The 24594-nt window shown below is 40.0% G+C and overlaps 1 protein-coding gene across 5 annotated transcripts in view; it reads right to left on the bottom strand.

The window, feature by feature from the left end:
• Nucleotides 1–4485: 4485 nt before the first annotated feature.
• LOC113888460 (multidrug resistance-associated protein 4-like) overlaps nt 4486–24594 on the bottom strand; it is a 176782-nt gene continuing 156673 nt past the window's right edge. For 3 of the 5 annotated variants that reach the window (XM_027535582.1, XM_027535586.1, XM_027535585.1), the window contains 3 exons: nt 23489–23661; nt 22945–23050; nt 12736–13289 (listed from right to left, as the gene is read on the bottom strand). In XM_027535582.1, the coding sequence (XP_027391383.1) occupies nt 13047–13289; nt 22945–23050; nt 23489–23661 (522 nt within the window). In that variant the 3' untranslated portion in view covers nt 12736–13046. Of the gene's footprint in view, nt 5136–12735; nt 13290–19694; nt 19932–22944; nt 23051–23488; nt 23662–24594 lie in introns of those variants that run through there. The other 2 variants (XM_027535583.1, XR_003509979.1) reach the window with 2 other exon arrangements.

The raw sequence follows: 24594 nt of genomic DNA, 5'->3' as shown, positions 1-24594 counted from the left end.
AAGCTCATCTTTCAGCAAACTAAGATCATTGCATCTGGTCCCATCACTTCATGGCAAATAGATGGGGAAACAGTGGAAACAGTGGCTGACTTTATTTTGGGGGGCTCCAAAATCACTGTAGATGGTGATTGCAGCCATGAAATTAAAAGATGCTTACTCCTTGGAAGAAAAGTTATGACCAATCTAGACAGCATATTAAAAAGCAGAGACATTACTTTGTCAACCAAGGTCCATCTAGTCAAAGCTATGGTTTTTCCAGTGGTCATGTATGGATATGAAAGTTGAACTGTGAAGAAAGCTGAGCGCCAAAGAATTGATGCTTTTGAACTGTGGTGTTGGAGAAGACTCTTGAGAGTCCCTTGGACTGCCACAAGATCCACCAGTCCATCCTAAAGGAGATCAGTCCCGGGTGTTCATTGGAAGGACTGATGTTGATGCTGAAACTCCAATACTTCGGTCACCTGATGCGAAGAGATGACTCATTTGAAAAGACCCTGATGCTGGGAAAGATTGAGGGCAGGAGGAAAAGGGGACGACAGAGGATGAGGTGGATGGATGGCATCACCCACTCAATGGACATGGGTTTGAGTAAACTCTGGGAGTTGGTGTGGACTGGGACGCCTGGCGTGCTGCAGATCATGGGGTCAGAAAGAATTGGACACGACTGAGTGACTGAACTGAACTGAATTGAAAATATTGATAATGTATAGTAGGGCCTTTTGAAAGCCTGTGTGCTCTAATTTTAAGTTAAATATGATGGTAACAATTAATAGAGGATAGTGCTAGAGAGGATAGTACTGATTGACAGCTAATCACATATACAGCATTGTTCAAAAGCATTGAACATACCCAGCATTGTTTCTTACCTGTCTGAGATTAAATATCAGTTTTATCTAATTTTATATTTTCGGCCCATTGCAACCTAATCAATGATCCACTGTGCATGGCTAGTGTGCAGTTCAGCCACGTGCCCCTCCCCCACCCCCATAGTGCAACACTCACACTGGTCCCCGGGGTGTTCAGAATCCCACCCGTCCTGAGGGTGGATGTCACAGCAATACAGATGGTTTTGAGTTTCTAGCTTTCTTGAAATTTCTGTACTTACTTCTAACCAGGCTACAAACAGGTCACGGACTGGTAGTAGTGCAGTCCTCACTGCGAGTATCACTGTCATAGTTAATCTTTGCAGCAGCCTTCTGAGAATCAAGAAGGCTATCCCCACCTCACCTTTCCAACAAAGACCCTGAAGCACAGTGGGTTTCCCAACCTTAACAGCCCACACTCACCAGGTAGCAGAACTTGAATCCAAACCCAGTCAGTGCCCAGAGGAGCCAGTATTTGTCCCTGACTCCAGAGCTTGTGCTCCTCCCTGTGTGCTTGTGCCATTTTTTTTTCTTTTTTTTTTAAATTCTATTTTATTTTATTTTTTAACTTTACAATATTGTATGGGTTTTGCCATATATCAACATGAATCTGCCACAGGTATACATGTGTTTCCAACAGTTTGGTTTAGGCCATCAGATGAGGACCTCCTCAAGTACACCTTCTACATTCCACAAACCTCCTTCATCAACATCCATCCTGTTCTCCTCTCCTGGTGATAAGAATCTCCAAGGTCAATGATTCCACCCTGTGTCTTTGGATGCTCTTGGTCCATCCATCATCCCAACCAAAGCAATGGTTCAAGAGCAGGAACTATACATTTTCCAGAAAAAGAAGCTGAGATTCAGAGGTGGAGGTGCTTACCCGAGCATGTTACTAAGACCGCGTGGCTGTAGGCTGTCCAGAGCCTATTTTGTCAAGGATGGTGCCATTCTAATGTCCTGACACCTTGGCTGGTTACTGCTTTCCCACACCCACACTGCTAGTGAGTAGTAAAGGACAGACCAGTGTGACTGACTCCAAAACCAGGGCTTTCTGTTATCCCAGGCTACCTCTTTATATCTCAAAGTTATAAAGTTGAGAAGGAAGGCTTGCTCTCAGTCATCATTTGTTCATTCCACAAAGATTTACTGAGCACCCTCTGTGCACAGACACTCTGCTGAAAGCCATATTCAGTGAACAGGGCACAGTTCACAATTCACTAAGTGAGTAAAAGACCACATGTGAACACTCACACTCAGGGCAGGCTACATGCACAACAGAAAGAACAGGCCCCTTGTTTAAAAATAAGGTCTTTCAAGATGGTGACACAGGACACTAACCTAGTATGGTTCAGTTTAACACGAGCGGTGCTCAGGGTAACACACAAATCTGAATTACCTAGGATGGTGGCTGATGTTAATGTGACTTCCTAGAAGAGGTGATATCTGGGCTGACCCTGGAGAATGAGGATATCTCCCCTACATGGACATTCTCCTCTATTTTTTAGACCAGAGGGTATTCAGGAGAATCACTGAGTCATCATTTTGACTTAAACATCAGTCATCAAGAGTCTCCCCCACAGTACACCCTCATCACATACCTCTGGAGCTATGATACATGCCCAGGGGGGACATGGAGATGTGCTGTCCTGACCTCCCTTCAGGGACTCATTGTCCAGCAGCTGGAAGTGCTGCCAGTGGGAAACCTTAAACCACCAGCCCCTCTGGGGGCAGCCTACGTGCAAAGATCCATCCAGATGGAGGTATAAAGGCCTGGTTATTGGATGTGTCAGGACAACCCTGAGGGGCCATCTTCATTCCAGACCCCCATAGGGTCAGCTCAGGTCATCTGGCCAGTGATCCAGCTTGATCCTTCCCTCTGCCTTACCCTGTTTCTTCCCTCCTGATTCCACAGTGTTGACCCCAAGGGCACCCCTGATACACATCCCAGCACTAAACTCCATCCAAGTCTGCATCCCAGAGAACCAGCCTGCAACATGTATCAGAAAATATTCCAGTATTGGGGAGGATTTTTATTGAAAATTACTGGTTACACATGTATTTATAACAGTTTAAAGCCCCCCAATAAAACACAGAATGGTAGAAACAAGAACCTTTTGTGTGAATGTGGTTACCTATGGTTTAAAATTCACAATCTAATGTTGTCTGACCAAATGAAATTAAGTTATATGTTAATAACAAAAGAAAACTATATGTTGAACCATATGAAACTGCCAGTTTATCACTTTTATAAAAAAGACTGAATGTTAGCAGTTCCACATGGCTAAATCTAATTTTAAAAAATCCATTCAAATTTGAAACTTATTGTTACCATCTTTCTAAATTCCATATATATGCATTAGTATACTGTATTGGTGTTTTTCTTTCTGGCTTACTTCATTCTGTATAATAGGCTCCAGTTTCAGAGGGGGGTTCAGGATGGGGAACATATGTATACCTGTGGCAGATTCATTTTGATATATGGCAAAACCCAATACAATATTGTAAAGTTAAATAAAATAAAATTTAAAAAAAATTTGAAATTTAGAGAACATTATACTTATGAATAACTCATGGGTAAAAGATATAGTTAATGAATTAAATTAGGAATTAGAAAATACATAATACTATGGCTATTGACAGTGGTGAGTACCAAAACTTGCAGGTTGCAGCTAAGTGGATCTTAGGGAAAAAGTCAGCTTTATATATTTATATTAGAAAAATAATGATGCTAATAATCTCTTTTCAATTTAAGAATTTAGAGGAAAAACCTCAAAGTTAAGGAAAAGTTGAAGGAAAGGATGATATGATGAACTGGGGAAAAAAGAGAGCATCAATCAAGCAGAAAGTTGATTCTTTGAAAACAGGAAAAAGTTATGCAAGATTATTTATAAAAAAGAAGGCTAAAAGAAAACTAGAAAGCCAAAAGAACACAGGGAGAGGTGCTACAGATATTAAACATATAAGATATTGCAAATAAATGTATGCCAATCAAGAAAAACTCACAGAAAATAACTTATCAAAATGACTCTGCGAAATAACACACTGAATAGGAAAAAACATAATTACCAAAAGTTATCCAGAAAATGTGGCTACACAACACTGTGAAGGTGATTAATGCCACTGGATTAGGTGACTAAAAATGGTTATATGATAAATTTTATGTTATATATACATTATGACCATTTGTAATGTAAAAAAAAAACAACTAAAATCCTCTATCTAGAAGACAGTCTAGCACATGTCTGTCCTTCATGAGAAAATCCCTTAGAAGGGCTCCTATTTTGAGAAAGCATATTTTCTCTTCCTTCTCTTTTAGAACATATAATATTGTCCTTCAGTATTTAACTATATATCTATTTTTTTGTTGTTGTTGTTGTTACTTAAACTAGGCTTAAACCAGGGCTTCCCTGGTGGCTCAGAGGGTAAAGCTCCTGCCTGCAATGCAGGAGACCTGGGTTCGATCCGTGGGCCAGGAAGATTCCCTGGAGGAGGGCATGGCAACCCACTCCAGTATTCTTGCCTGGAGAATCCCATGGATAGACGAGCCTGGTGGGCTACAGTCCACGGGGTCACAAAGAGTCAGACAGGAGACTTCACTTTCACTTTCTTTCACTTTCACTTTCTTTCACTTAAACTATAGTATATTGTACATTTTCCTATCAGTTTTCTCTATAGTATTTTAACCAGAGGGCTTTTGGTGGAAAAATGGATCCTAGTCATGTTAAACGAAGTGGTGACATAAAACAGCAACTTCACATAGTCTTCAAGTAAACAGAATCCCTGATATAACTGGAAAGTAATATGTAATTCTGGAAACAGTAAAAAAAAAAAAAAAAGAAAAAAAAAAACATCTATGACAACTTTGTCTCAAATCTTAGAAAATGAGTTTAGCTCTGGAGTCTCTCAAGACACAAAACCTGGGAGATGGCTATTATTGGTGGCCTGCACCTCTGATTTGGATAAGAAAGAAAGTAATATAACATTTAAGTAAACATAATAAATTCTTTTTCAAGAGCTTGAAATCATTGAGTGAACTTGGAGAACTCACATTTTGTAATGTGTAAATATTTGTTGCTGGTGTAAAACAAGTAGAATATAGTTTATGCAGTGCAAAACCTATTGGAAAAAAGCCTTTGGAATAGACATGAACTCATGGTAGAATCACAGTGTTGACTCAAAAATCGTGAAGGCTGAGGGCTGTCCACTGGAAACATTCATAACCACATGGTTACTGTGAGTAATACTTTGCTATCTCCTTTTGAAGTACACCTGAGGGAGAAAAAGACAAAAACAACATGTTTAAAAGTTTTAAAGTCCTCCTCCTAAGGCAACACATTTCTAGGTTTCCTTCTTCATGTGAAGCAATCATATTACTATTGGAGACACAGTTTTAGAAAACCAGGGCTGTATTTATTCTATGGAGGAAGCAGCCCCATTAAAAACCCCAGTGGGTCTGGACGTAATGCAAATAACCTGTAGATCTCCTAGATTTCTGATCATTCTGATTCACAGATATGCTTTATCTCTACAATAAATTGATAAGCAAAATCATTTTATTCCCTGAAATAAATTAAAAACAGGTTAACAAAGAGGATAGGAAATCTAGCATCTGAACAGGGTTTGTCATTTTCACACATAAAAGGACCACAACAAATTTGGATGTTAGTATCAGGTTGTTATCTTTATATTTTATAAACTTTGATTGACAGGCACTGAAACACTGGCATATATGTATGAAATATCCTGGTGTTTAATTTGTGCAGCAAAGCAGTTATACGGCCTAAAGAAATGTGATCTGTGGATAGTGGGTCCCAAGAATGAAAAGAGAATCAAAAATGCTAACAATGACTCAACCAAGAGACTTCTCTAAAATGTAAGATGATACCCAATAATAGGACAGATCTCTGCCAGACCTTTGAGCTCTTGAATTCTACCAAATTCTAGCTGAACTGGAAGAGATACAGGTCTTCTCAGTGCATACTCAGAACACAAAGGAAAGGAAGTCCTGTTAAGCTCCACAGTCATCAGGTTTTAGTAGCTGTATTGTATCTCGGTTCTTTACAGATGCACATAACAAAATAAAATAATGTCAGGGCTTGTGAAGTCTTATCTCTAAACATGTTAGGGCAAAAAAACTACTTCAAGTGTAACTCTCTATCCTCAAAGAAGAATGTGAAAGTTTCATTTGAGGCTTTGAAACAGAAAATGTATCATCTATCAGAGGCTGACTCGTTTCACAAACTGGGTTGCTTCAGTTCAGTTCAGTTCAGTTCAGTCGCTCAGTCGTGTCCGACTCATATGATCCCAGGTCTCTTTTATAAAACCTGACCGCAAGTGCATTGTGGGTGCCGTAAACAAAGTTATCATGAGAGAGAATGGACTTCACACACGAAACAGAAAAGCACTAGGACACCGACCTTCATAGTAAGTGCACTTTCTTACTCTCTTGTTGCTAACATAACCTGCTCTGCATATGAAATGCTATATATTTAAATGTCACTTAAGGAGAAAAATAAACCCTCCAAGAATGTTTGGGTCCACTGGCTCAAATCTGAGGCTATTTCCATTGTAATGGAATTTAAAAATAAAGCCTTTGATGGGAGTCGGGTGGGGGGGTGGGGGCAGATGGTTAATTGCATATCATCACCCTCCTCCATTTTTTTAAGCTATACACATTTTGTGATTATAGATTTATGTACTCTTTTGGTGAAACTAAAAACAGTTAAAGGAACAAAGGAAAATTAATTTCATTTTCTATTGCTTAATATTCTTTCCAAAATCATCTGGTTCCTTTCTCCATAAGCCTTCTCAATACAATTTTTTTTTATAAAGAAAATATTATTTTTAGCAACTTTTAACTGAAAAGGACTTTGCTTCATGGTCTGAAATACCTGAACTGAATACTGCAAAGGATCTTCAGCAGTTGGGGACCCCTGATTTAGGGTCTCTAAAGCAACCTAGAAGAACTATGGGTTTATTTGTTTTATTATTGGGAGGCAAGGTTTCTACCTATAGCCTTTTACAAAATGATCCCACTTTTATACTGTAAAACACTCTACATTCTTCAAGCACTTAAGCATGTGCTCTCTCATGTGATCCCTGTGATAAGTGTGAAGAAGCCAGCAGGGCTATAATCTTGCTCTACACACAGGTGAGAACCTGAGGCTCAGAGACCTGAGGGACACAAGGCTACATGGATGCTAAGTGCTTCTTCCATCTATTCAAATGGGTCCAGGCTCCTGGAGCTAGGATATGAGAATTTTATAACTTCTGGGCTGTATTAGGTGATGTCATGAATAGACAAAATGATACCTCTGTTACACCCTGGGAAGAAAGAAACTTCAAAAAACCTCAATCAGATCTGCTTCATCACAGAACAGAATGGATGGTAGGTATTTATTCTTGGAGCTGAACTGTGTCCCTTCTGAAAGGCTGTTGAGGAATCACGAAAAGACACTGCGATTCTAGGCATCCAGAGGAGACAAATTCAATCTGGGGCTAGTGACGAGGCTTGATCATTCAGAGCTTTTGTGTAATAAAGTTTTATTAAAGTATAAAAGAGATAGAGAAAGCTTCTGACATAGACATCAGAAGGGGCAGAAAGAGTGCCCCCTGCTAGTCTTTAGGTGGATGTTATATAGCTACTAGTAGTAGCAGTGTTAGTCGGTCAGTTGTGTCCGACTCTTTGTGACCACATGGACTGTGGCCCGCCAGGCTCCTCTGTCCATGGGATTCTCCAGGCAAGAATACTGGAGTGGATTGCCATTCCCTTTTCCAGATGATCTTTCCAACCCAGGGATCTAACCCAGGTCTCCTGCATTGCAGGCAGATTCTTTACCATCTGAGCTACAGGGAAGATCCATATAGCTACTAGCAGTCTGCTAATTAGAGAAAGGAAATGTCTCAGAACTTAGAGACTGGCACCAGGCCCATCACAAACAATGTGCATTTTGATATAACATTGGCACAAGGTGAGTTGTCCCTGGCCATAAAATGATTAACATGAATCTTCAAGAAAGGCAGGTTTCTAAGCAAATACAGTCTCATTGACATAGCTTACGAGAACATTTGCATGAGTAAAACATACTGGTTTGTCACGTCAATTCTGAGTCTTAGGGGGAACCCACTTGAAGACAGAGTCTAGGGTAAATACACAGTTCATTTGCATAGTTTAAAACAAACATTTCCATAAGAAAAATGCTTTGGTTAGCTCAAGGTTTGAGAAAGTTAAGTTCAGGTGGAACCAGGTATCCTTATGGCAACAGAGAATTTTAAAAGAAACCTCTTTTTAAATTTGTATTAGTTCAGTTCAGTTGCTCAGTCCTATCCTACTCTTTGCGTCCCCATGGACTGCAGTATGCCAGGGTTCCCTGTCCACCACCAACTCCCAGAGCTTACTCAAACTCATGCCCATTGAGTCACTGATGCCATCCAACCATCTTATCCTTTGGCATCCCCTTCTCCTCTTGCCTTCAATAATTCCCAGCATCAGGGCCTTTTCATATGGGTCAGTTCTTCGCATCAGGAGGCCAAAATATTGGAGTTTCACCTTCAGCATCAGTCCTTCCAATGAATATTCAGGACTGATTTCCTTTAGGATTGACTGGTTTGATCTCCTTGCTGTCCAAGAGACTCTCAAGAGTCTTCTCCAACACCACAGTTCAAAAGCATCAATTCTTCAGTGCTTAGCTTTCTTTGTTGTCCATCTCTCACATCCATAAATGATTACTGGAAAAACCATAGCTTTGGCTAGATGGACCTTTGTTGTCAAAGCAATGTCTTTGCTTTTTACTATGCTGTCTAGGTTGGGCATAACTTTTCTTCCAAGGAGCAAGCATCTTCTAATTTCACGGCTGCAGTCACCATCTACAGTGATTTTGGAGCCCCCAAAAATAAAGCCTATCATTGTTTCCACTGTTTCCCCATCTATTTGCAATGAAGTGATGGGACCAAATGCCATGATCTTATTTTTCTGAATGTTGAGCTTTAAGCCAACGTTTTAGCTTTCCTCTTTCTCTTTCATCAAGAGGCTCTTTAGTTCTTCACTTTCTGCCATAAGGGTCGTGCCATCTGCATATCTGAAGTTATTGATATTTCTCCCAGCAATCTTGATCCCAGCTTGTGCTTCACCCAGCCCAGAGTTTCTCATGACGTACTCTGCATATAAGTTAAATAAGTAGGGTGGCAATATACAGCTTTGATGTACTCCTTTCCCGATTTGGAACCAGCCTGCTGTTTCATGTCCAGTTTTTACTGCTGCTTCCTGAGCAGCATATAGATTTCTCAGGAAGCAGATAAGGTAGTCTGATATTCCCATCACTTGAAGAATTTTCCACAGTTTGTTGTAATCCACAGAGTCAAAGGATTTGGCATAGTCAATAAAGCAGAAGTAGATATATTCCTGGAATGCTCTTGCTTTTTTGATGATCCATTGGATGTTGGCAATTTGATCTCTTGTTCCTCTGCTTTTTCTAAATCCAGCTGCTTAAACATCTGGGAGTTCATGGTTCACATACTGTTGAAGCCTGGCTTGGACAATTTTGAGCATTACTTTGCTAGCCTGTGAGATGTGTGCTATTGTGCAGTAGTTAGAAGATTCTTTGGCATTGCCTTTCTTTGGGATTGGAATGAAAACTGACTTTAACCAGTCCTTTGGCCACTGCTGAGTTTTGCAAATTTGCTGGCATATTGAGTGCAGCACTTTCATAGCATCATCTTTTAGGATTTGAATTAGCTCAACTGGAATTCTATCACCTCCACTAGCGTTGTTCGTAGTGGTGCTTCCTAAGGCCCACTTGACTTTACATTCCAGGATATCTGGCTCTAGGTGAGTGATCACACCATCGTGATTATCTTGGTGTTGAATATCTTTTTTGTATAGTTCTTCTGTGTATTCTTGCCACCTCTTCTTAATATCTCTGCTTCTGTTAGGTCCATACCATTTCTGTCCTTTATTGAGCCCATCTTTGCATGAAATATTCCCTTGGTATCTGTAATTTTCTTGAAGAGATCTCTAGTCTTTCCCATTCTATTGTTTTCCTCTATTTCTTTGTGCTGATCACTGAGGAAGGCTTTCTTATCTCTCCTTGCTATTCTTTGGAACTCTGGATTCAAATGGGTGTATCTTTCCTTTTTCCCTTTGCCTTTAGCGACTCTTCTTTCCTCAGCTATTTGTAAGGCCTCCTCAGACAACCATTTTACCTTTTTGCATTTCTTCTTCTGCAGATATAAATTTGTATAGAGAAGGGGGAAAAATATATCACTAGTAGTTTGTTTCCTCCTGCAGCTTAAGAGAGAGATAAAAAATGTCTGACACTTGCAACCTACTCCCTCCATTTGGAGACCCCTGGTCTTCCTGCCTGTTACATTCTTACCTCCAATTTTACATGTTGAAGTCCTAAAGCCCCCAGTAGCACAGAATTTGACTGTTTTTGGAGACAGCATCTTTAAAGAGGCAATAAAGTTAAAAAGAAATCATACAAGTGGGTCCTAATCTAACAGACTGGAGTTTTCATAAGAAGAGACCAGGACGCAGTCTTACACAGAGGGACAAGCATGTGAGACACAGAGGGAAGATGGTGTCTACAAGACAAGGCGCGAGACCCCAGAGGAAATCAACCCTACTGACACCTTGACCTCAGACTTCCCACCTCCAAGGCTGTGTGGATATAAGTTTCTGCTGTTTAAGTCGCCTACTCTTTGGTCTTTGTATGGCAGCCCTAGCAAACTACTGCCCCCTTTAGCTTTATGTATCTAAAAGGGACTTTCTCTATTTCATGGATCATCCAAAAGGATCAATCAGACAGTGATAAGCTCACCTGAGCTACGAGTTCAACAAACTGTGATGTGGAAGCACCTTCTCCAGATATTGGGTTTTCTTTTCAGATGAATGAATTCTGTTCTATTAGTGAAAACATTATGACTTAGGCTAATGTTCCCCGTGTTATAGCTCTGAACAATGCATTGATATCTGATGCTTGCACATTCAAAAAACTGATAATCTGATAGCTTATCCTCCTAAGAGGATGCAGAATATACAGAAGTAATGTCAGGATGGGATGAGAATTAAGAAATGTATTTCTTTCTGTAGAGGTGACCTGAGCCAGTGGCAGGACTAAAATCCAAGAGTGAGGTTCTGCCTCCCTGTGAACTTCAGTGACTGGCCCAACCTTGGCTACCACGTGACAGGAGAAGTGTTCTCAGGCTCAACACAGAACCCAGTACCTAGGATAGCACCCAGCCTCCCCAGCAATTCCCCCTCTGCGCTTCCTGGACCAGCTCTGAGACCTTGGGTGAACTCTGGACACACTCTCCTCATCCATGACATGGAATAAAAATGGACCATTATGAGAGTAAGTGAAATCATACATGTGAGAACTATATAAAATAAATTATGAAGAATTACACAAATGTAACTTACCATTAATATTGTTAGAGTAGGTGCAGGATTACTAGACCAGGAATCTCAAGATTTCTAATTCTATGACCTATGTCTGCTTCAGTATGTATGTTACACTTGATTTAAAATATTTACTGAAAGAACAAATTTATAATTCTGTGTCTGCTGCGCTAGCTTAACACCAGTTATATACATAGGGCCACCTTCCTTCTAAAGCACCTTAGTTTCCTCACCTGTACAAAGAGAGGGTTGAATCCTATTATCTTATTATCTGGACCAATCTAAAATTCTGTGTTCTATTTCTCATTACTCAATGTCATGATAATATAGTTTTAAAATGAAGACTTTGACATACAGGTGGGAACACCTATTTTGATGTGAAATGCCTAAGGTCAAAAGAGCAAAAGAGTTTGGGAGATTCCTGGCTCTCTAGGTCTCAGGAAGGATGGTCTGACTGGGAGACACTCTAGTGGATAAAAGCACTCTGTGAATTTCAGGCATAAAAATAATACAGAGTTCCTTGTTCAGCTTCTCAACATTTGCACACAATTTAAGTAACTTATGAAAAGTTCAGAATACAGACTTCCTTTTCCCTAAACCTAAGCATGAACTCTAGCTCTGCCAACTCTTCAGCCAGTTCTGGGACCCAGGAAGTCTCCTACCTGATGAGCAGTGGAAGGTCCTGCTCTGCATTTCCTCATTTCTACAGAGGATTGAGAGGAGACAGTGATGAACTCAGGCCACATTTTAGATAAATCGTTCATATACAAGTACTTAAGACACTGGGGCATATTTTCTTTAAGACATTTTAAATATTACACAAATAACAAATAATCTTATTCTGTTTACAAATGAAAATCTGGGAAAGGCAGAAAAGTATGAAGAAGGGGACATACAAAGATAATTTATCACCCAGAGATAAATTTTCGATGGGGAAGCCGCATCTCACCCTGAGCCACGCATGTTAAGGGGAAAGAACACCTGACCTTCCTTCCCTCCCTCTGTCTTCCCACGACCCCAATCCCATTCCCACCTTGTCCCAGAAAGACTTACAGACGGGCTGCATGACAATGGCTAAGCCTCTTAAACCAGACCTTGGTTACCACTTCACCTCTGTTAGGAAGATACCACGTGACCTAAATGTTACTCACTGAGCCCCTTCCTCACACCACGTACGGTGCTTAGTGCCTCGCACGCCTCATCTCTGAGAAAGTGCTCTGTAAACCTTCAGGCACTATTCAGACTACAGTGTGAAGGTGTTGTGAGTTCTTGATTTGTCCTGATGAAAATTTCATCTTCTAGAATATAGAGTAAGCATGGGGGGGAAATGGACCTAATTCTAAACAACAAAGAATTAGGGAGAAAGTGATAATTTCAGGTAAGAGTTTCCTTTACAGATTACAAAACAGAAGAGACCTACACCTTTCTCTGGAAGATCTTCCTAGAATCAAAATATTCCAAGATTTTTCCCCTTAAACTCTCAAATTTCCTGGATATTCCTCAATAGAACTTGTATCACAAATGTGCTGAACACCACTCAGAATGAATGTAAAGGGTCTTCAAAATGAGGGTGTTCAGTGCTCCATGAGAATCTCAACTCAGAGTCCAAACATGTGGAAAGTCGAATCCAAAATCTCTGTCTCAGGCACAGGTGTGTGCACACAGAAGGGTTCACACATCCCGACCCCACCCCCAGCACTGCTGCAGATTCTCAGCAGACCTGCCTTCCACCTGCCACATGTTGTTAAGACCCAGTCATGAAACTTCCTCTCTGGAGGCTTCTAACTGAAAAGAGCACAGAGTGCTTGTTCCCAGACCCTTGGTGGAGATCTTGTGAAGAGTGCACCCTGGAGGCGAATTTTAATTACAGCTTCCCGCAGCAGGCTCACCTCTTCTGCCCTTTTGGTGAGGACAGCAGCCTCCGCCTCGCCCAGTTGTTGCACCATCTTGTAAAATAGACTGTTTCTATCTCGCAGCAAATTATATGGCCGACTATATTCTTTCTGTGTCCCTGAATCCAAAACCTGTTAACAGCAGAAAGAAACCCATTAGCACGCTGTATCCCCCAGTAACACAACTCAGACAATATTTTAAAAAGGGGGCAGGTTGGGGAGAAATTGGGCGGTAGGACTGGAGGTATTTAAGTGGTTTGATTCCCCTGTTTTACTAGGCACACAAAGGCCCAGCCCAACCTTTCATCATTATATGGTTATAGGAAAGGAAGAAAAGGAAAAGTTTAGAATATAATTACTGGAACTGGACGGTCTGTAGCATTTTATGTTCTGCCTAGGGCATTTGGGGTTGTTATCATTAGTCTGAGAGCTATTTATACAGATACACAGAGTTGGACATGTCTCGATTCAAGAAAATCAGACTGCATTTATCTAAAAAGTAGGTTGACATCCTACAAACCACATGGCAGTGTCCTGACAACAAATTAATTATCAAGTTGATTTGACAATCTGAGCAATATTTGGGGGAAAAAAAAGTAAATGCTTCTGGAATTTCATTAGGGTCCTGGATTATGTCAGCCCTCCTGGAAGGACTAATGCTGAAGCTGAAGTTCCATTACTTTGGCCACCTGATGGGAAGAGCTGATTCACTGCAAAAGACCCTGATCCTGGGAAAGTTTGAAGGCAGGAGGAGAAGGGGACTGCAGAGAATGAGATCGTTAGATGGCATCACCAATTCAATGGACATGAGTTTGAGCAAACTCCGGTAAGTATCTAAGGATAGGGAAGTCTGGAGTCCTGCAGTCCATGGGGTCACAAAGGATCGGAAACCGAGAGACTGAGTGACTGAACAACAAGAGGGGCAGAATCCCTTTTCCAAGAGGTTAAGATGCTTCTTGAAGTTGGCTGTGGCTGTAGTTTATTATTATGAGAGTAGAAGTCTGGCAAAAAGAGCTGATGTATAAGCAGCTTTTGCAGAACTGCTCCGCACAGAAGGAATTTCTAGAAATCAACTTTTCTTTTTGGATAAGACTATAAAAGCAAATAAGAAATTGAGCTCCAAATTGAAGTGATCACAGCCTGCACAGCTCATGGGGCAGCCCATCCTGAACTGCCTAGAATCTGAATCTATTTTCACAAATTACCTTTATTTGCTTCTTTCTCTTTCTTTCTTAAGCTGCCTGCCTTTCACCCCTTTTATTGTTCATTAATAAACCTGTTAGTTGGACATTGAAAGGGAGAAGAAGGGGCTCTTAACTCTGTCTTTCTACCTATGAGTGACCTTGGTTAATGGTTATGGAGGGGGGAAAGTACCTGAAACAACTGACCCAAATAACAGAACTACAAACACAGTTCTGATGTTAAGTGGAATTTAATTCTTCATTTAGGTCATATTTAGAGTAAATGCATCTAAAGAGAATATGCAGTATGGGCCTACCTGGTAGCTCAGTGGTTAAAGAATCTGCCTGCCAATGCAGGAGTCCCAGGTTTGATCCCTAGGCAGGGAAGACCCCACATGCTGTGGAACAAATAAGTTCATGCACCACAACTACTGAGCCCACATTACAACTATTGAAGCCTGAGCGCCTAGAGCCTGTGCTCCACAACAGAAGCCTCTGCAAGAATTCTGCACATTTGCTGCAACTAGAGAAAAGCCCACACAGCAATGAAGACTCAGCACAGCCAAAAAATAAATTAATAAAGCTATTTTTTTTTAAAAAAAGAAGAGAATATGGTGGAACTCTAAACAAGACACAAGTTATGTTTTCCACATATAGGTATTGCAGTTAACTTCTTCCTTTTTATTTAATTGGAAACATTTTTTAAGTCTCACAAAGGACATTTTCCTATTAATCTTTTGTTTATACTATAAATCATTGTTAAGAGCAGCTTTCTCAGAAGAGTCCAAGAATAATTGACTGTCTCATCCACATAATGAATTTTCTATATGCCAATTGGACTTGCCAATTTAGATGCCCTGAATGTGGAATTTTACTTAAACATAGCATAATAGAACATAACTGCTCCTCCTGATGTAGAAGAAGAAAAACTGCAGTTTTAAAACACAGGTCTCCAAATATCTATGTTCAATTAATCTATGAAAGATTAGGTAAGAATATACATTGAAGAAAAGACAGTCTCTTTGCTAGATAGTACTGGGAAAGCTGCATAGGTGGATAAAAATAAACTCAAAATAGTTTAAAGACCTAAGATAAGACTGGGTACTATGAAACAAAAGGAAAACACAGGCAGAGAACTCTTTGACATCAGTCACAGCAATATTTTCTTAGATCAGTCTCCCAAAGCAAAAGAAATAAAAGCAAAAGTAATAGGATCTAATTAACCTTAAAAGGCAACTTAAACTTAAGGGCTGCAAGAGCTAAGATGGGACATAGACTAAAAAATGGCTGGAAATAGAATTTTACCAAGTTAGCCTTCACATTTGCTGGCTTGATTAAAGAGTCTAGATATTTCAGAACAAATAAACATAAAGCAAATCTAAATTCTCTTTATGTACAGAAAAATAGGTATAGTTTTGGATTTTTAACATCCCTTATAAGAAAAATCTTGCATAATTTCCCACTATGTACCCACACTTTCTGTAACACAAGTTAAACTATAAACTAAATCACATTCAAATTGGTGTGATAATAATCCCTGAACCCCAGGATCTCTCCAGGAACCCAACTTTGAATTACTTTCAAGCTCTAGTAGGTTAAGTAAAAGCACATTATGTTGGATAAGTAAATGAGTTACATAAGCTCAATGAAGACATGTTTATCAAACCTGTTTATGTGTAGACATTCCTGGTAGCTGTCTAGATAGAAAAATTAAACGGACCCACTGCAAGATAACTTGATCCATTCATTAGCAAGATGCCATCAGCGAAAAAGAGGAATGCAAAGAGAGGTGGGTGAGTGCACAGAGAGGTGGGGGGCAGGAGAGGATGGAGTTAAAGCCCGATAAGAAATGATGACAACAATAGAGATAGAGCCCCACTTATCAACAAGTAGAGTTGCAAGGGGAAGGTCTGTGTCATATCTCTGTTTCTGGTTGCCAGGTGAGGACACAGGGACAGCTGTCCAAACTTGCATCGTGGGTCCCTCATTGGTAAAATGGGTGCCCATGATTTTCTCAGTGACAGGGCAACATGGCAAGTATTAACTCAAAATCCTTTCCTAGATCTTGAAATAATAAATTAGTCTCTCACTAGGGGGATGATGAAGGCTGGCTCACGGTCACGTCCACAGTCACTTTCCTAAATCTGCTGCCTTTGCAAATAAGCACCCCCCTCTTAAAGTATCTCTTCTCCCCAACTGTGCTTTCTACATCCATATTAGTTATTTTCCTTTGAAAACTTGAATGAAATCTTTTGGAGTTTTTGAAGTAGTTTCCTTTTCTGAAGTATTCTAGTTGCAGCCATGTAGTACTCTTGCCTGGAAAATCCCATGGATGGAGGGAGGAGCCTGGTAGGCTGCAGTCCATGGGGTTGCTAAGAGTCAGACATGACTGAGTGACTTCACTTTCACTTTTCACTTTCATGCATTGGAGAAGGAAATGGCAACCTACTCCAGTGTTCTTGCCTGGAGAATCTCAGGGACGGGGGAGCCTGGTGGGCTGCCGTCTATGGGGTCGCACAGAGTTGGACACGACTGAAGCGACTTAGCAGCAGCAGCAGGCTTCTGAAAGAAATGTTCCATGAAGGTGAAAAACAGAATTTAAGTAAAACTCTAGTTAGGCATGAGCTGTTGTGCTTTCCAGGTGGGGAGGTTACAACAGTTTCTGGTTTTGATTTCTCTAGGGAAAATTCTACTGAGAAGAGGTTTGTGTTTAGGAAGAAACATAAAAAAAAACAAAAAACATAAAATCATAAGAGTGACTATAAACAAAAGAGGTGGAATCTGAGTTTCCTGTCCCTGGTTTTGGTTCTTCATCATTCATTTCCAAAGAATTCTCTAATTATTTGGAATTAGAGACAGTGAAAATGTTGACCACAAACAACAATACTGTTAATGTAAGTGCAGATTGTCGCATGCTTCTTTGTTCATGGTTCTAGGGAGAATTCAGGTGATATGAAGACTGCAGTGGGCAGGAATTGGAGGCAACAGCTGTGCTATTGGCTGCAGAGAAAGCAGGTCACAAGCACCCAGCTAATCCTAAAATCTATAGGAAGAACTCTCTAATGTAGAGACAGTAGTGAGTCTAAGGAGAAAAAGGATTTCTAATTTGTCTGTCTTGCTCCACTATTTCGGAGCAAATGAGGAAGATTAACTTAGTTGCTGTTATGAGTTTTATGCTTAGTCATAACTTAGATGCTGTTATGACATCTTTAAGATACTTAAAATGAAGAGACTTTATTTGTAAAATAAAATTCCTAAACATTAATGGTATGGTTTAATGAACCAAAACAGGGTAAATCAGTTCAGAGAGCCAACACATACACAAAGCTATTAACTGGATCACAATTGTTTCCCAACAAGCCTTTTCTCTTGTTCACTTACACTAAGCAAAACCATATCCATCTAATTATTTCAAGATTTTTTAATAAAAGTGACAATTTGAAAAAATATATAATCTCTAAATTGAAAGTGTTAGTTGCTCAGTCATGTTCATCTCTTTGGGACCCCATGGACTGCAGCCTGCTAGGTTCCTCATCCATGAAATTCTCCAGGCAAGAATACTGGAGTGGGTAGCCCTTCCCTTCTTCAGGGGATCTTCCCGACCCAGGGATCAAACCTGGGTCTCCTGCATTGCAGGCAGATTCTTAACAGTCTGAGCTACCAGGGAAGACCATATTATGTCAAAGTTTCAGATTAATTATACTTGATCTCTAAGATGAAATTTTAGGCAGATATTAAATTGTGATATAGAAAATTAATTATTTTAATTGGAGGCTAATTACAATATTGTAAATACATTTATATTTAAAAAAGAAAATTAATTAATGATATGGGGGATTTTAAGAATATATTGTTGCTATAAAAATTCTGCTGATGAAATACTCTGTTTTGCATAAGACTAATTATTAAATTAGTAATAGTTCTAATTTTATCCAAATAATATTATAGCACTATACAACTGTTACTTTCTGGTGGTGTATATTTTGTAATCTTCCCTTTATGAGATTTTTTAAAAAATTTCCTATTTCTACCTTGCACATTTATTGCTTTTTTTGTAACAAAAATATATTTTTATGAGTTGGGCTCATCATTTTAAAAAACAGAATAAAAGAAAATATCCACCTATTTTTGTGCAGAAGTATTCATCAGTGCAACAATATGTAATTATTACACCTTAAGCACTTGCAGTGACAGGACTTTATGGTGACAGCACTGTTGGTTATGCCCTTCCTTCATCAGCATCTGCCACTTCCTCAAGCTCCTCCCCCAGGCTGGCAGCCCGCCCTGTGAAGCATCAGGCTTTGCAGCAGACTGACTTGTCTTTATGTCCTTAAAGCTTTCAGAACAAACAATTGCCTGCTTTCCAGAAAGGAATAGGTATAGGCATCCTTTGGGGCTATTGTGGGTTCCGTTTCAGAACACCAGAATATAGTGAATATTGCAGTAAAGTGAGTCATGTGCATTTTCTGGTTTTCCAGGGCATATAGAAATTATGTTTACACTATATTATACCCAAGCATGTGTGCAATAGCATTGTGTCTGAAAAAAAAAATAATGTACAGACCTTAACTTAAAAATAAGGCATTGCTAAAAAATATTAACCATCATCAGAGACTTCAGTAAGTCACAGTAATAATATCAAAGATCATTGATGTTACAGATCACCAAAGCAACTGCACTGGTAGTGAAAATGTCTGATATATTGTGAGAATTACCAAAAGGTGACACAGAGACATGGAATAAGCAGATGCTTATGGAAAAATGGTGCCTATAGACTTCCTCAATGCAGGTTTATGATAAGCTCTCAATTTGTAAAAAATGCAATATCTGGGAAGCACAATAAAACAAGGTATGTCTATAGTTCTAAAGCAAGCAATAAAAATAAGATTGCCTCAAAAATTGAAGGTTTGAGAAAGAACATTATTTGTGAAGTTTTTGCTGCATTGAAAGCCAACTGGTAATTAGAAGCTCTAGAATAACATACAAGCTTTACACCTGGTGTGAGTGAAGCACAGAGGACAATCCCCAACCCTGAAGCTGGGGGATGCCTGTCTCTTGGTGGCCCTGAGGTCTAATCCTGTTATTCCTACCAAAGGAGTCAGCAACCATAACCAGCTCAGACTGAGATGTAAACACAGGGGCAAGTTTACATCTCCTGGTGGGACCTCCCCATGACACCACTGATGACCTCAACCAGGAAACCTTAAACTGAAGGTCTCCCAACACAGGAGTGGGAAGAGCAGCTCCACAGTGAAGGGTAAGATCCTTTCCTGGAAACAAGGTCATTCATCACAAAGATGACAGGCTCCAAAGAGAACCCTTGCCTTTCCCTTCTCCCTCCATCTTCCCTACTCACCCAGATGCTCAGGCTGTGCATCCAGAAACCAGCATCAACTTCTCTCTCTGCCCTCAGATTCCATGTTCAATCCATCACACATTCCACTTGGCTCCACTTCCTTATCTAGCCCAGGTCCCACCATCTCACCATTTCCACTGCAGCCACCTTAGACTAAGCCAACAGTCTATAGAGGGTGCATTCTAAGAGAGTGAAGATTGAATTTGGAGAACTGAAAGACCATCAGTGTGGTTTTAGCTGTAAAGGAAGGAGGGAGAACAGAGTGAGACAAAACTAGAAAGTTGGGGAGGGACGGGCAGTGCACTGCTTCATGAAACTACTTTAAATATTTGTTCATAGACATTGACCAAGACAGAAAAAATTTGAGATTATAGAAATTTATAACTTCCTTACCAGGAGGTATTGGTAAGTAAAAGACACTTGTTCCTTGGAAGAAAACTTATGACAAACCTAGACAGTGCATTAAAAAGTAGAGACATTGCTTTGCTGACAGAGGCCCATATAGTCAAAGCTATGGTTTTTCCAGAAGTCATGTATGGATGTGAGAGTTAGACCATAAAGAAGGCTGTGTGCCAGCCTAAGAATTGATGTTTTTGAACTGTGGTGCTGGAGAAGACTCTTGAGAGTTCCCTGGACTGCAGGAGATCAAACCAGCCAATCCCAAAAGAAATCAACCCTGAATATTCACTGGAAGGACTGATGCTGCAACTGAAACCCCGATACTTTAGCCACCTGATGTGAAGAGCCAACTCACTGGAAAAGACCTTGATGATGGGAAAGATTGAGGGCAGGAGGAGAAGGGGATGACAGAAGATGAGATGGTTGGATGGGATCACCGACTCAATGGACATGAGTTTGAGTGAGCTATGGGAGATAGCAAAGGACAGGGAAGCCTGGCATGCTGCAGTCCATGGGGTTACAAACAGTTGGACATGACTGAGTGACTGAACAACAAATCAGTAAATAAAGCATTAAAAAATGAATGTATTTTGATATCAAGAAAGCTGACTTGTTCAGAGAATATAGATGTTCACATCTGCAGATCAGGTGCTGAGTGATAATACCTTAGGACTGACCAGGTGACATATCCTCCTAATTCTGTCCTTCTTCAGTTTCCCTAACCAACCACACATTTCAAGCTGACAGTACTTCTAAGAATTAGATGATAAAAAGAATCAGCTACCATGAATGTCCTTAATGCTGTAATACCAAAAACCAAAAATAAATCTTCAGGGTACATTCAGGAACAAAGAATTTAATTGAACAGACCCTTAACTGAGCTGGAGATTGAGCCATCTTTCTGCTGCTATGTCTAAAGCCTGACAAAGGGCTTGAAACAGGTACATCTCACAGCATCATTTATTTGTTATGGAAAAATGGTGTGTTGGGGGACAGTCTTTGAAATACAATGTTGAGAGGTAAGAAAAAATAAAGTGACAGGTAAAAACTAGAAATAAAATTTACTTTTCTAATTAGCATTCAAGAACACAAAATGAAGGACTAAGGATGCCTGACACAAAACATTTCTAGAAATTAAGAGTCACTGTTGGGCAATCTTGAATGCCACCCCACCTCTCATGAAAGTCTGTAGGTAGAGCCTGCTTCCTGTGATGTCTAGTCCAGGTGACCAGACACACTGCTTGGAGCCTAGAGCATCCCTTTGGTTGGGGATGCCCCACTCCTGTCCTCTGCCTCCTGAGAGCTCACTCTTGTGCACACCCAACTCAGGAAGTGAGGCTACAGGCACTGCCTCAGTGCTAACAGCCTGGTATCTACTCAGTGCCCCACTGATGATCTCATCTGACAATGCATGTGAAGTAGGACAGGAGGTGGTATTCCAGAAGCTGCCCAAGAAGTCATAAGAGATGGTACTATTATCCTTAGACATAAGGAACTGTGGGTATTACTGACTACTCACTAGTTATTATTACTGTTTTGTATGGACCATCAAAATATGTTAAAGTATCTTGCATTCCTTGAGATTATTTGCTGCCAAAGTTTTTCCTTTGAGGAATGCTTTTCTTATGTTATAAAGCCACATCCCATTTCTCATTTATTGAAACTGAGCAAGCAACAGAGGGAAAGGACGAGGAAAAAGATAAAACGGAAAAGAGAGAGAAAAGGAATAGATCGAGGAAGGAAATAAAGCTAAGGAAGGAAATATTAAATTACTAAGGAAGAAAGAGCAAATCAAACCTGAAAGGAAGACACTAGGCAGGTAACCAGAGACCAAAACCTGGAGCCTGTCGTGTGTACAGAACAGAGATATTGTGTAAGAGACTCGATGGTTGTTTATTTAGTCTCTCATCCCTGATTTGCCTTTCTTTCCAAACTCTCATCTGTGATGCAGAAGCTGGGTCTCTGCAAGTCACTGCAAGAGTTCAGAGACTCTTTTGCCAGGTGGCCTTTGTTAGGTCCTGCCAGTAGAGGGCACTAGAGGGAGACTGAAGGTGGGAAACAGCTAATGCGCTACCTGATTCTGCTACTAGCATCACCTCGGTACTGGGACCTGACTCCAGCTCCCAGCTATTAGCACCTGGAGAATGAGCCCCATCCTGCCCCCTCACAAATATGACCAGCAACCGGGCAGTGACCTCTCCTCAGAGGTCTGAGCATCAATTCTTCAGAGCCTCTCTTCCGAGTTCTCAGGTCTGGAGATCTGTCCGAGGATATGGTAGCTGCTTTCTAAAATCATTACCCCAGTGTTTCACTTTTCTAGCCCTCTAATCCCTATTAATACATTTCTTGTATTAAATCCTTTCAGTTAAAAAATATTGTTTTTCTCACTAGGCCTTTTCTTCTCATGGACTCCTGAGAAATTCAACTTTAGCCATCAACCTCCTGGCAGTCTAAATTCAAGTCTATTTTTTTGATAAGGGACTCCAAAAATGCTGAAACAACTACGACACAGTGAAAATGATTGTGTTTTCTACCCAACTAAAATATGGAGCTATAACCTGGGTTTGGAATATTTTAATGGTTGGCCATCATAAAACAAAAACAAAAACAAACAAAGAAAACAAAACAAAAAAAATGACAGTTCAAATAAACTTTTAAAATGAAATATAAGATTATTGGATATATTATTTAATAGTGCATTCTAAAAGTATAGTTAAGTACCTCAGTAATTTTCAGGAATGAGAAAAGAAACTAAGAGAAATATCAAGGGAGGTTCCTATCAAATTTTACATGGAAGGATACATTGACAATTGAACATAAATGGAAACGGCTAAAATGGTGAGGGTCTTACCATTATCCATTCACAGTCAATAACGGTGCTCAACCTGTGTGTAATGGTCAGGACAGTGCACTGGGCAAATCTCTCATGAATTTTTTTTTGTATTAACTCATCAGTTCTAGAAACAAAGATGTTGATTTAGTTCAGTAAAGACAGGAAAAGCAGACTTAAGACTTAAAAATATCCTATGATATTTTTACAATGTCTTTAAAAGTCAATACTTTAACATATAGTCTTGTTCCTAAAAAAACTAAGTATAAAAAGTCTACTTAGAAATTTACTATTTTTCATAAAATGATGGAAAATTAGTCTTCCCTCAACATTGCTTGAAACTATCAGGAGCTGGATTTAGGAATTCAGCTTTCTTATGGTGCCTCATAATGACATTAACACCATATAACATGTCCTGGTTTTATCCTTTGTTTCTGGAATTAATATTATCAACGATATCCATGAGCCAAGCGAGCACTTAGAAACATTTTGAAGATTCACTAAAAGTTTTCCATTTACCACATTTACAAGTCAGTTCAAGATTTCCAGGGGCTCAGCTCCACACCTTGGATCTACGTATGATGTGGCTTTGTCAAGAATCAATATCTGATTCTTCCTGAGAATAGTCCTGGCAAGGCACACCAGTTGTTTCTGACCAACACTCAAGTTCAATCCAGATTCTGCTAATTCAGTATTCATTTTAGCAGGAAGACCTTCGATGGATTCTTTGAGTTGTACCTGTGGATACAGAAAGAATGACATTTTTCTAAGCAAACTGCTACTGAAGTAGACAAGCCTCTTAGACATAAGAGCTTTGACATGCTCAGGACTTCTTATGTATCTTACATGTATAGCCAGGTGGTGGGGGAGAGCTCCTTCCAATGAGTGTTCACTGAGAAAGATGATGGAGTCAACTCAGGACAGAAAGATCTCAATGTCTCCCATTCCCACCACAGGACATCCATCAGAAACCCACCTAGGGGTTAGTTAAGGGAGTCTATCAAAAGGTGAAGCTATTTCTCCCAATGTGATTTAAACATAAAAGTTAAAAGGATCTTTATGGTTGAGTCAAGTTTCCCAAAGTATATTTTGCATAGGAATTCATACACTAGAGAAAAATTTTCAAAAATTTTACAGAAAATCTTGTTCTCTGAAGATATAAGATTATTGGCCCTTTACTATTTTCTAAAGTTCAATATATGCAAGTTCAAGCAATGGCAAACTGCCCCTTATACATTAGTAATCCTGGAGCCCATTCTGATGATGGTTCTTTCCCAAGTTTAATCCTACAAATACTGGACCAGTCAAGTACTTTTTCTTCAATGTCATAAATGCATTATAGTGAATGAAAACACATGAAAAATAAAATACAACATTTTATTTCCCAAAGCATACGGATACAGGTTATTGTCGTCCAGTTGCTGAGTCCTGCCCAACACTTTGCAACCCCATGGACAGCAGCATACCAGTGTTACCAGTTTGGTTCAGTCACTCAGTCATGTCCAACTCTTTGCGACCCCATGAATCTCAGCACGCCAGGCCTCCCTGTCCATCATCAACTCCTGGAGTTCATTCAGACTCACGTCCATCGAGTCACTGATGCCATCCAACCATCTCATCCTCTGTCATCCCCTTCTCCTGCTACCCCTAATCCCTCCCAGCATCAGAGTT

This window comes from Bos indicus x Bos taurus, unplaced genomic scaffold (genome assembly GCF_003369695.1).
Source record: "Bos indicus x Bos taurus breed Angus x Brahman F1 hybrid unplaced genomic scaffold, Bos_hybrid_MaternalHap_v2.0 SuperScaffold_100147, whole genome shotgun sequence".
Taxonomy (NCBI): Eukaryota; Metazoa; Chordata; class Mammalia; order Artiodactyla; family Bovidae; genus Bos; species Bos indicus x Bos taurus.
This window is presented reverse-complemented; position numbering and strand designations above follow the sequence as displayed.